Raw genomic sequence first — 13,318 nt, forward strand, 5'->3', positions numbered from 1 at the left:
GGTTCAGAGACCTCCAGAATGCAGGACGAATTTCTCTCAGTGAGTTTCATTCATTGCAAGTTACAGTGATAGCCACACATTTCTTTGTTTTTTGCTCCTCTGCTGTGAGAACATTGTGAATATGTCAGGAATTTAGAATCCCAGTCAACAAAAGTCCATGTGCCCTCTTTCAATAAAGGACTGTTTGCTTGGTCACTGAATTTGACACATTTCAAAAGGATCAGAGGCCTCAATATAGCGATAAAGATAATATGTCAGGTTACATGATCATGTTTATGTCCAGAATTTCTCACAGCACGGATCCTCAAGACCAGAATCGGAATCATGACCTAGCATTCTGTAAAGAGCTGCCATGATGACAAGATGAGGGTGGAGCTCTGTCACCAACATAGAATCAAGACACCTCATGCGCAAAAGGTTCACTGACTAGACTGCTCTGGCCCACAGGACCCTTGACAGAAGGAATATCTTCTCAGGAATCCATCTTCATGGAACTCACAGCAGCAGCATTTCTTGAGCAACCATAAGAGTTGGAAAAGTCAAGGGAAGAGAGTGTAAAGGTCCCAGTCACTAAAGATGGAGTGTCTGCAGGTGAAACTCAGCAAGACACAAAATTGTGGTCTGAATTATAAAAATCAGACAATAGCTTCAGGGTCATACATTCATTCATGAATGAGGTGCCCTGGGAGTTTTCATCAACAGGTTGTGACATATTTCAGCATATATCAACTGGACTGTCATTGAACAGAGTTAATGTCACTTCCAGGAATTCTGTGCCATCTGGAGAAATGTGACTGAGCTAAAAACAGGCATTTCTGGAGAAGACCTTTTAGATTCCTCTTTTCACTGTCCTTCACAGATTCCTCTCTGTAGACCAATCCAAGAATTGCAGGGTTCTTGGCACTGAACTTCAGAGCTGGAAATACTTTGAAAATGCCTCTGGCATAACACAGCGGCTTCCCAGGTGGCTCAGTGGTAAAGAATCTGCCTGCCAAACAGGAGACATTGGTACCATTCCTGGGTGGGGATAATTCCCAGGAGAAGGAAATGGCAACCCACTCCAGTCTTCTTGCCTGGGAAATCCCATGGACAGAAGAGCCCACTACAGTCATAGGGTCGCAAAAGAGTCGGAGATGACTTAGTACATAAACAACAACACAGCTAGCATAAAACACCTAAGACAGAAACAGCAACCCCCCTGCAGGGCTGCCCACAGCCAGAGCCCCATCTGCAATCGGGGTTTGTGCTCAGCTCCCCCGCAGCCCTGTGTCACTGTGTCACTCAGAGCACAGTAGTACACAGCCGAGTCTGATGCTTGCACTGCCTGTTTCTGCAGGTGGAAGGAGCTGTCGCTCCTATCAAGAGTGGCCTGAAAACCTTTACTCTTTGGGTTCTGGTCTGATATCGAGCCCTTCAGTAGGAGTTGAGGAGCTTTGTTGAGATGCTGGATATACCAGAAAAGATAGAGATCAAAATCAGCAGTCTGGTATGTGCAGTTCAGGGTCAGGAGAGCCCCCTCTGAGACAGTCACTGGGCCCTCTTTCTGGTTCACTGAGTCACCATTGGTGCCTCCTGGAAGAGAATCACTTTGTTATAGTAGAAATGTACAGGAGGAGAGTTTTCAGCCAGAGAAGAAAAATAAAACTTACCTATAATCATAGGAAAATGAAAAATCATTAACATTTAGGATAAAATGATACTTACTGAATGTTAAGATGATCAAAAGAACTGAGTAAGTGGCAGAATGCATGTTCACAAAAGAAAACAATCCTTGTTCTCTGGAATACACAAATCTAATAAATCTAGTCTCCATCTGAATGTTACAGAAGCTCCTCGCTCAGAAACTGAGAGCCCCTTTCTGTACTGCAGCAATATTCTGTCTTGTGGCTACAAAGTAGGCAAGTGAAACCAGCTCCTGAATACAGTGAGGAACCGCATCTGAAGGAAGCCCCTCCCTCTGGTGGTGATCGTGAAAATTGCACCACAGTGCGGTCTGACCGATTCCTCCTGATAATAGCTTGTGGGGTACATACAGGAGAATGGGACAGGACCCCAAGAACAGAGTCCTAAACAAAAGCGTGCTTAGGGAAATATTCTATTATTGCTTCCATAATTTTTTGCATGGTACAGGTTTCTCTAGCTTCGCAAGAAACCCCAGTTACAATTTCTAGATGGAATAGTCAGATTTCTTCCTTCCATGTGTCTCCAAGATTCCCATGAGTCAGAGAAGGATCCCCCTGAATGGAAAGTGCTCCCTCCTCTCCTCAAGTTCTTTACCTGAACTAGCTCTGTTCATCCCCAAGACACAGTCAACATGCCATGGAGGAAACCTTATCTACGGCAGGTCTCAAATAATGTGTGGTTGAATGATAAGGTTATTATTACATACCCTACCATCATAAAATGACATATTTGTGAAAATACCCTCAAAAAATAAAAAAATAAATTACTGCTACTTATTTTTCACAGTTAAAGGTAGAGTTCATCTTACAACTAGAAAACTGGACAAAATATATAAAACAAATTTTGGACTTTGTACATCAGGTAGCACAGAGATAAGGAAAACAGATGAGATGAGCACTGACATTGCCCAGCTTACTTCATGGGGGCAGCTTCCAGGCACCAGTGCATGAGGGATTTACCAAAACTGTCCCAGTGTGGGATTGAGATGGAACCTAGAAATCTGTGGACCACTGTACAAGAAAGGAGGGATGTGGACAAAAAGAGAGAAAGGGAGAGACAAGGGCAAGGCGATACCATGAGGAGGGAGGAGATCCACGGTGAATCCTGGGCTGAGTGATAATCTGCAATAAAAGAGAGAAACCTCAGTGAGTTTGGTAAACCTCCCTGGAAAGATCTCCTCTGGGGCCCCTGGACCATACTTGGATGATAGCACTTGTGACATTCTTGTTGTAATTCAACTAAGTATTTTTTTTAGAAAGTCAGGTTCAGATGCTTAATATATTAACCAGGCTTGCTTCATTTCAAAGGCATGTGTGTGGTGTTTATCAGGCTCCTGTTTATTTATTTTATTAGAGATTCAGGAATCGCATTGGAAACAGCTGTCTGCTCAGCGTCTATCAGCCTGTTTGTCTAGGTTCCTGTGCAATTATTTTTGCAAGTGAAGTGAACCCAGCAGAAGATATAACAAAGTCATTTCATAGCTGCTTCTTTTTCTAGGATTTACTTTATGGAAAGTATGGTTGTATTATGGTAAGAAGTCAAAACATTGTTCTTTACTGACATAAACCATTTTAAGGCATGAAGACTCTGTGGCTGCAGTCAGGTGTGAGGTTACCTTACACGGTTTTTCAGGGCAGTGCTATCAATCCAGTAACAATGGCTATGACTTAGTCAGTTGAGTTGACTAAGAACAATTTCAAGAACAATCTTCAGATGTACCTTTCCACCTACAGAGATTTTCTCACCAGTTAAAATGAACTCCTACTAAAATTAGAGCTATTTTTTTAATGCACAGCTGTTTGCTGAGTTGTCATTTGTTTTGTTTATGGCTGCCCTGGGTCTTAGCTTCAGCTTGTGAGATTTAGTTCTCTAACCAGGGACTGAACTTGGGACCCCTGCACTGGGAGTGCAGAGTCCTATCCCCTGGACCAAAATTCCCCCTAAAATTAGGGTCTTGAGTCAAGTTATTGTGCTGGTAGGACTCTCTGGCTCAGCAGATCACCTAGGTACTCTTAAACTTTTGTGCATGTTCAGGAATCCCTAGGCTCCAGCATTCATGCTGGAGATTTAAAGAGTTCTCTGCTGCTGCTACTGCTAAGTCACTTCAGTCGTGTCTGACTCTGTGCGACCCCATAGACAGCAGCCCACCAGGCTCCGCCATCCCTGGGATTCTCCAGGCAAGAACACTGGAGTGGCTTGCCATTTCCTTCTCCTACAACATATAAACTGAAAACCAGACATACTTCCTATCTGAAATTGCTTTCAGTTGACTGAGTAGCAGATAAGCAAAAAAAAAAAAAAAAAAAAAAAATCCTCTGCCCTGACTGTAGGTCCCACTAGCCTGGACCCAGAGATGTGGAATGAGAGATCAGACCAGAAGTAGAGGGCTGATACAGTTACCACCAGGGAAATAAACCCTGCTTGAATACTTTTTTTCCACTGTAAGATTAATTTTTGTTTTTTTTCATCTCCCTCTCCCTTTCTCTGGTGTGTTTATCAAGATTTTGAACCCCCAGTGTTCAGATGGTCAACACCCAGGGTGCAGGACTCTAGGATGTTAGGGAGGAAGTCTGCACTGACCTTCAGGTAGGTGTCCTGACATCCACCCTGTTAAATGAGGATGGGACTACATCCTCCAGGACCATTACACATGTATACCTGTGGTGGATTCATTTTGGTATTTGGCAAAACTAATACAATTATGTAAAGTTTAAAAATAAAATAAAATTTAAAAAAAAGAAAAAAAAGAAAACTATTCTACTATTAAACTCTGTATTTTGATTGCTGTGTTTATAAATTATGAGATGACAAATAATCAGTGTCTAGGCCACATCTCCCTGACTGTCTGGCAGTAAAACATATCTCTTTTCACACCTTCTGTGTCCCCCACTGTCTGTCCAGAAAGTCTGGTCCCCAAAGGTGCGGACAGGAGTTCAACCTGCAGAGATGCAGAGGGGATGCTCTGTGCAATGGGCATGATTGTTGCAGAGATGCAGAGCCCAAGTGGTTCCACATCCCCTGCTCATGAGCAGAGGAGTGGGGAGATGTTCCTGCCTTGGGAGTGGGTGATAATTTCTCCTAGTTTCTTGGAGCAAGTGAAAAGCTCACTCCACTCCAAAGATAGCTTATTGTAAGAGTACATAAACACTTTTTCCATGTATCAGAAATATGACTGACTGATTAATAAATTTCCCCTGAGGTGACATTATTATTGGCAAAGAGAATAGCCTGTGCCCTGTTTGAATACAAACAATACACATCATGCCTGCAATATTTACCAACTGGACTGCTCTGACCCACAGGGCCATTGACAGAAGGATTATCTTGTCAGAAAACCCTCCTCCTGGAACTTACCTAGGTAGCAGCATTGCTGCAGCAGCCATAGGGATGGAAAAGTCAAGGAAGAGAGAATAAAGCTCCTAGTCACTGAAGATGGAGTGTCTGCAGGTGTATCTCAGCAAGACATACAATACTAGTCTGAATTATTAAAACCAGAGACTACCTTCCAGATCACACAGTCATCCATTAACAATGTTCCTGGGAGTTTTCATTAACAGGTTGTGAAATATTTCAGCATATATCAACTGAATTGTCACCGAAAAGTTAATGACACTTCAAGGGATTCTATGTCTTTAGGGGGAATGTGAATGGGCTGAAAACAGGCATTTGTGGAGAAAAGCGCTTAGGTTCCTCTTTACACTGTCCCGCCCCAGATTCCTCCCTGTAGGGCAATCTAAGAATTCCAAAGTTCTTAGCTCTGAGCTTCAGAGCTGAAAGTACTTTGACAATGCCTCTAGCACAGAACTCTGGAGAGCTGCCCACAGCCTGACCCCATCTGTGCCCTCGGGTTTGTGTTCAGCTCCCCCTGCGGCCTCTCTCACTGTGTCGCTCAGAGCACAGTAGTACACAGCTGAGTCTGATGTTTGCATGGAGGATTTCTGCAGGTGGAAGGAGCTGTCACTCGAGATATGAGTGGCTTCAAAACCTCTGCTGGCCACCTTCTGGTTTAATGAGCTTTTCAGGAGCAGCTCAAGCTCTCTGTTTTGGTACTGGACATACCAGAGAAGAAAATCTGAATAGCTGGACTGGTAAGTACACTTCAGAGTCAGAGATGCCTTCTCGGGGAGGGTAACAACACCTTCTGTCTGGGTCACCGAGTCTCCACTGGTGCCTCCTTAAACACACACACATACACACACACACACATACACACAGAGTAAGACTTTGTTAAGTTGGCTAAGGAAGAGGGACCATCTCCCGCTTGATAGAGGTTACATGGCATCCTAAAACCAAGGAATAGAACATCTTAGAAATTTTAAATAAATGTTACTCACGCATTATCAACAAGATCACAAGTCCTAAGCACAAAGCAGACAGCATAGCTGGCTCAGAAGCAGTGGGAGGATGAGTTTGGGGATACATGAAAGTTGAAAAAACTATTCCTCTAGTTTATTGATCTTTTGTTGAAATCTTCAAGAAAATCTTGGTTCATGTGTTATGCAAGACGAACTCCCCTACAAGATCATGCTGTAGGCTGAGCAAGAGAAAGGTTCTCAGAAATGAAAGATGAATTTATATCAAACCACCAACGAAAGGGAGCAGCGCCCTCTGTCGTTCTCCTTCTGTTCCTGCAGTCTGCTGTACATCTTTTGGTATTTACCCTGAAAATGAGCTCAAGCTGTAGGCATAGAAGGGAAATAGGTACCTCGGGTGAGCGCAGGGCTCAAGGAAGGAAGCATCAAATAATTTCTGCAGACTTCGAAATGGTGCCCGAAGCTGAGACAGTCGGTGATTCCTCTGTCTTTAAGATGCAGAGAAATACAGTTCCCTTAAGGCTTTCCAGGCCCAGCATCTATTGTCTGATCACATTGAGCAATAAGCTCATTTAGGCAACTTAAGTTATAGTGTGAGTGTGAAAAAAGATTGAACTGAGATCTCTTCTTGTCATCTCCTTAACTGGTCCCCTAGAACCAGGGGATGAGCTGTCTCTGCTTAGAATGTTCTTCCTTTCTGCCCAGAATCTTTGCCTGCTGCTGAGTCACTTCAGTCGTATCCGACTCTGTGCAACCCCATAGACAGCAGCCCACCAGGCTGCCCCATCCCTGGGATTCTCCAGGCAAGAACACTGGAGTGGGTTGCCATTTCCTTCTCCAATGCATGAAAGTGAAAAGCGAAAGTGAAGTCACTGAGGTCCAACCCTCAGCGACCCCATGGACTGCAGCCTTCCAGGCTCCTCCATTCATGGTTTTTCCAGGCAAGAGTACTGGAGTAGGGTGCCATGCCTAGGCAACTTTTTATTCCTTCTTTAAGAAACAATTTACATGCCAACTCCTTATGAAAGTGCTGATCCAGTCCTTCAGGCTGAGTTAGGACCCACCTCTCTTCTCACCGTACCTTGTATGCACATATATCACTGTCATTTCTACACCATTTTGGAATCATTTGTGTGTTGTTTTTCAAACTAGGTTTGATGCACCTGAGATCAGGAACTTCATCTTATTAATCTCAGTGGCCAACTTCTCAAAATACACAGAACACTAGTTCAGAGCAAATGGTTTAAAAATATTTGAAAAATGAATGAATAAGTGAATGAGTGGACATGTCTGGATGTACAATGATCTGTTTATGAAGTATGATCTCTACGAGAAATAGTTCTCAGGCCCACGGTATGATGAGCTTCTTCCAGAGGCAAGCCTAGGGTCTGAACACAGAAGCATTAGGTATTTCTCAAAACTAAGGCACAGTTCTTCATATAAGAGACCACTCTCATACTGACTGTTTTAAAAATATTATAGCACCTTTATTCATACAAAACTTAGGTTAAGTGTAAACGTCTTCGGTTCACAGTTCTTAATCACCAAAGTGAAAGTCGCTTAGTCGTGTCTGACTCTTTGCGACTCCATGAACTATGTCGGGCTCTCCAGGCCAGAATACTGGAGTGGGTAGCTTTTCCCTTCTCCACGGATTTTCCCAACCCAGGGGTCAAACCCAGATCTCCCGCATTACAGACGGATTCTTTATCAGTTGAGCCACAAGCAAAGCTCTAGAATATGGAGTGGTAACCTATCCCTTCTCCAGAAGATCTTCCCGATCTAGAAATAGAACCAGAGTCTCCTGCATTGCAGGTGGATTCTTTACCAACTGAGCTATCAAGGAAGCTCATGCATATAAAATACAAAATTAATAAAATTCATATTAAAACATTAATGTGAGAAGTGATATTTTACTGAAACTAAAGAGGTGGTGAAATCTCATTAGAAGAAAGCTATAGAGTGTGTCATTCAATAATTCACCTGATTAAGATGATTTGGAGCTTAATGCACTATTGTCTGCTGCTGCTGCTTCTGCTTAAGTCGCTTCAGTCGTGTCTGACTCTGTGAGACCCCATAGACGGCAGCCTACCAGGCTCCCCCCCTTCCCCCCCACCTCGATCCCTGGGATTCTCCAGGCAAGAACACTGGAGTGATTTGCCATTTCCTTCTCCAATGCATGAAAGTGAAAAGTGAAAGTGAAGACGCTCAGTTGTGTCCGACTCTTAGCAACTCCATGGGCCGCAGCCTACCAGTCTCCTCCATCCATGGGATTAGCCAGGCAAGAGTACTGGAGTGGGTTGTCATTGCCTTCTCCGCACTATTGTCTGAATTACTGTAATTAGTGATTTCCAGTATTTTTACTTCTATTCAAAAATATCTATTTAAGTCAGCATTATATAACTCTATTATTGAACACAGCATCAAAAATTCAGCACTGAAAAAAATATTGTGGATTTACTGCTACTCTTTTTTCTATTGAATTGCATGTTGATACATTCAAACTTTTTAAATGTTTAAAAAATATTCTTAAAACTTTTATCCATTTAAAGACCTATGATGCTTTTATTTGTAAAGTGTCATTATTCCATTTGTCTTTAATTAGAAGATGGGGAGTATCCTAAATTGGCCCAACATATGATTAGAAATATTAGAAATATGATAGAATTTATTTAATTTGTTGTCATCAAACAAAAAATCCAAATCGAAAAATTCTAATGTAATTCCTACGCCCTGTAGGTTGGCAGACTTTTTTGTCTATAAAGGGTCAAATAGTAAATAGTTTAGGTTTTGAAGTCATACAGTCTCTGCTACAACTATGCTGGTATAGCACAAAGCATCCATGGTCAATGCATAAATAAATGAGCATGGCTGTCTTCCAATAAAACTTTATTTATAAACATAAGTATCAAGCTACTTTGCCCTGTGGCTATCCTTTGCCAATCCCCACTATACTCCAAGAATTTATCCATAAACTTCTGAAGATTACTTCTTTCACTAAATATTAGCATAGCTTTTTGAGGAGGCTTAAAATAAAGAACACATTAATGGATAGAAAAGAAGAAGGAAATTGAATGATGCTAATGCCAAAGATACTTCCTGGGTGGCTCAGTGGTAAAGAATCCACCTGCCAATGTAGGAGATGTGGATCCGATCCCTGGGTCAGGAAGATCCCCTGGAGGAGGAAACGACAACCCACTCCAGTATTCTCACCTGGAAATCCAATGGGGAGAGGAGGCTTGCAGGCTACAGTCCACGAGGTCACGAAGAGCTGGACACGACTTAGCAACTAAACAACAACAGCAAATGCCTAAGACACATTGATGCTGAGTTTTCAAGAATGAAAAACCACAGGTATGTACACTATCATCAAGGAGATCACAGAGTAGGATTAAAAATAGACCTTAAACAAATAATGAAAGAAATAAAAATAAATTATAAACCTGAAAATGCAGAGGTCTATAATTCTAAAAATACCCACTAAGCTTTCCTTAGCTACTGACTCTTGGACAAGTATACAAGAATGAGTAGGCATTTACTATTTTTTTTAACTCTTTTGAAGCGAGGAAAAGAATTTTAGGAAAAGAAAAAAATAAGAAAATCACCTAAAATTTCTATGAATGGGTTGTATAAGAGGAAAATAGTGCCTTTGACAAAATTAGTATTGTTGAAGAGAGAGGGAGAGATAGAGACAGAGAGATTAGGAACACATAATGAAATGAAGTTGGAGAGGCAGCTCTTCTTTGTCCTAAGAGCAAATGGGGATCCAGGCGACTGACATGCTAACATCTACACTCTGGCAAAATCGCTCTCACTATGGAAAAAGGACTACATGGAAGAGTGGCGGGGTGTGTCAAGTGTTGAGCAAGAGACTGAGATGGATTTTTAATGAGGATTGTGGAGGTGAATTGGGTTGTGGGAATTGCAACATCTTCTAGAGGACTTTTAGGAAGCAAAGTCAACAAAACTGGGAAGTAGACCGAATACAGTATCTCAAAAATGAATATCACTAAACAAACAAACAAACAAAAAAACTACATGAGTCTTGCTGCTGTTGCTGCTGCTGCTGCTAAGTCACTTCAGTCGTGTCCGACTCTGTGCAACCTCATACACAGCAGCCCACCAACCTCCCCAGTCCCTGGGATTCTCAAGGCAAGAACACTGGAGTGGGTTGCCATTTCCTTCTCCAATGCATGAAAGTGAAGAGTGAAAGTGAAGTTACTCAATCGTGTCCGACTCTTAGCAACCCCATGGACTGCAGCCTACCAGGCTCCTGCGTCCATGGGATTTTCCAGGCGAGAGTACTGGAGTTGGGTGCCATTGCCTTCTCCAATATAGCCTAAATTGAGAGTACAGAAGAAACTGCTATTTGCCTATAGAATGCTCATTTTCTACTACTTCTAATAGAACTACAATTTTTTTAATTTTTATTTTATTGGAGTGTAGTTGCTTGCCAATGTTATGTTAGTTTGAAGTGTACAGCAAAGTGATTCAGTTATACATAAACATGTATCTATTCTTTTTCAAATCTTTTCCCACTTAGGTTATTACAGAATACTGAGCAGATTTCCCTGTGCGCTACAGTGGGTCCTTGTTGAATATATACTTTATTTTTTTATTTTTAATTGGAGGATAATTACTTTATACTCTAGCGATGGTTTCTGCCATACATCAACATGAATCAGCCACAGGCATATACATGTCCCCTCCTTCTTAAACCTCACTTCCACCCCCTTCCCCATTCCACCCCCTTCCCCATTCCACCCCTCTAGGGTGTTACAGAGCACCGGCTTTGAGTTCCCTGTATCATACAGCAAATTCCCACTGGCTATCTATTTTACATATAGTAATGTATATATTTCAGTACTACTCTCTCAAGTCTTCCCACCCTCTCCCTTCCTCACTGTGACCAAAAGTCTCTTCTTTATGTATGTGTCTTGTTTGCTGCCCTGCAAATAGGTTCATCATCACCATCTTTCTAGATTCCATATGGATGCATTAATACATGATATTTGTCTTTTTCATTCTGGCTTTCTTCACCCTGTGCAATAGGTTTTAAGTTCATCCACCTCATTAGAACTGACTCAAATGTGCTCCTTTTTATAAAGGAGCTACCCCACGTCTGAGGTCAGGCACGTCGGCCCAGAGTGCCAGGCTGCGATGGTGCAGGAACGGCCAAGAGGAGCTACCCCACGTCCGAGGTCAGGGGCGTGACGGTCAAGAGTGCCAGGCTGCGATGGCACAGGAACGGCTGAGAGAAGCTACCCCACAACCAAGGAGCGGTGGCTGTGCAGGTGCAGGAAAGCCGAGAGGAGCTACTCCAAATTCAACATCAGGAGGGATGGCAGTGAGGAAATACCACTCATCCAAGGTAAGGAGCAGTGGATGAGCTTAGCTGCAGCAGCCATGAAGAAATTCCCCACATCCAAGGTAAGAGAAACCCAAGTAAGATGGTAGGTGTTGTGAGAAGGCATCAGAGGGCAGACACACTGAAACCATAATCACAGAAAACTAGTCAATCTAATCACACAGACCACATCCTTGTCTAACTCAATGAAACTAAGCCATGCCGTGTAGGGCCACCCAAGACAGGTGGGTCATGGTGGAGAGGTTTGACAGAATGTGGTCCACTGGAGAAGGGAATGGCAAACAACTTCAGTATTCTTTCCTTGGGAACCCCATGAACAGTATGAAAAGGCAAAATGGTAGGATACTGAAAGAGGAACTCCCCAGGTCGGTAGGTGCCCAATATGGTACTGGATCAGTGGAGAAATAACTCCAGAAAGAATGAAGGGATGGAGCCAAAACAAAAACAATACCCAGTCGTGGATGTGACTGGTGATAGAAGCAAGGTCTGATGCTGTAAAGAGCAATATTGCATAGGACCCTGGAATGTTAAGTCCACGAATCAAGGCACATTGGAAGTGGTCAAACGGGAGATGGCAAAGGTGAACGTCAACATTCTAGGAATCAGCGAACTAAAATGGACTGTAATGGGTGAATTTAACTCAGATGACCATTATATCTACTACTGTGGGCAGGAATACCTTAGAAGAAATGGAGTAGCCATCATGGTCAACAAGAGTCTGAAATGCAATACTTGGATGCAATCTAAAAAACTACAGAATGACCTCTGTTTGTTTCCAAGGCAAACCATTCAATATCACAGTAATCCAAGTCTATGCCCCAACCAGTAATGTTGAAGAAGCTGAAGTTAAATGGTTCTATGAAGACCTACAAGACCTTTTAGAACTAGCAGCCAAAAAAGATGTTCTTTTCATTATAGGGGACTGGAATGCAAAAGTAGGAAGTCAAGAAACACCTGGAGTAACAGGCAAACTTGGCCTTGGAATATGGAATGAAGCAGGGCAAAGGCTAATAAAGTTTTGCCAAGAAAATGCACTGGTCATAGCAAACAATCTCTTCCAACAACACAAGAGAAGACTCTATACATGGACATCACCAGATGGTCAACACCAAAATCAGATTGATTATATTCTTTGCAGCCAAAGATGGAGAAGCTCTATACAGTCAGCAAAAACAAGACCAGGTGCTGACTGTGGCTCAGATCATGAACTCCTTATTGCCAAATTCAGACTTAAATTGAAGAAAGTAGGGAAAACCACTAGACCATTCAGGTATGACCTAAATCAAATCCCTTATGAATATAAAGTGAAATGAGAAATAGATTTAAGGGTCTAGATCTGATAGATAGAGTGCCTGATGAACTATGGACGGGGGTTTGTGACATTGTACAGGAGACAGAAATCAAGACCATCCCCATGGAAAACAAAAAAGCAAAATGGTTGTCTGAGGAGGCCTTACAAATCGCTGTGAAAAGAAGAGAAGCAAAAAGCAAAGGAGAAAAGGAAAGATATAAACATCTGAATGCAGAGTTCCAAAGAATAGCAAGAAGAGATAAGAAAGCCTTCCTCAGCGATCAATTCAAAGAAATAGAGGAAAACAACAGAATGGGAAAGACTAGAGAACTCTTCAAGAAAATTAGAGATACCAAGGGAATATTTCATGCAAAGATGGGCTCGATAAAGGATAGAAATGGTATGGACCTAATAGAAGCAGAAGATCTTAAGAAGAGGTGGCAAGAATACACAGAAGAACTGTACAAAAAATATCTTCATGACCCAGATAATCATGATGGTGTGATCACTGACCTAGAGCCAGACATCCTGGAATGTGAAGTCAAGTGGGCCTTAGAAAACATCACTACGAACAAAGCTAGTGGAGGTGATAGAATTCCAGTTGAGCTATTCAAAATCCTGAAAGATGATGCTGTGAAAGTGCTGCACTCAATATGCCAGCAAACT

The 13,318-nt window shown here is 42.3% G+C and overlaps 1 gene segment (V, D, J or C); it reads right to left on the bottom strand.

Moving 5' to 3' along the window:
• Positions 1-1,138: 1,138 nt before the first annotated feature.
• LOC129620461 (T cell receptor alpha variable 18-like) lies at positions 1,139-1,750 on the bottom strand. The segment is given in 2 exon segments: positions 1,139-1,572; positions 1,705-1,750. Coding segments are annotated over 2 exon segments (480 nt in total).
• Between the last annotated feature and the right edge of the window lie 11,568 nt (positions 1,751-13,318).

The sequence above is a fragment of the Bubalus kerabau genome, chromosome 10, assembly GCF_029407905.1.
Source record: "Bubalus kerabau isolate K-KA32 ecotype Philippines breed swamp buffalo chromosome 10, PCC_UOA_SB_1v2, whole genome shotgun sequence".
Taxonomy (NCBI): domain Eukaryota; kingdom Metazoa; phylum Chordata; class Mammalia; order Artiodactyla; family Bovidae; genus Bubalus; species Bubalus kerabau.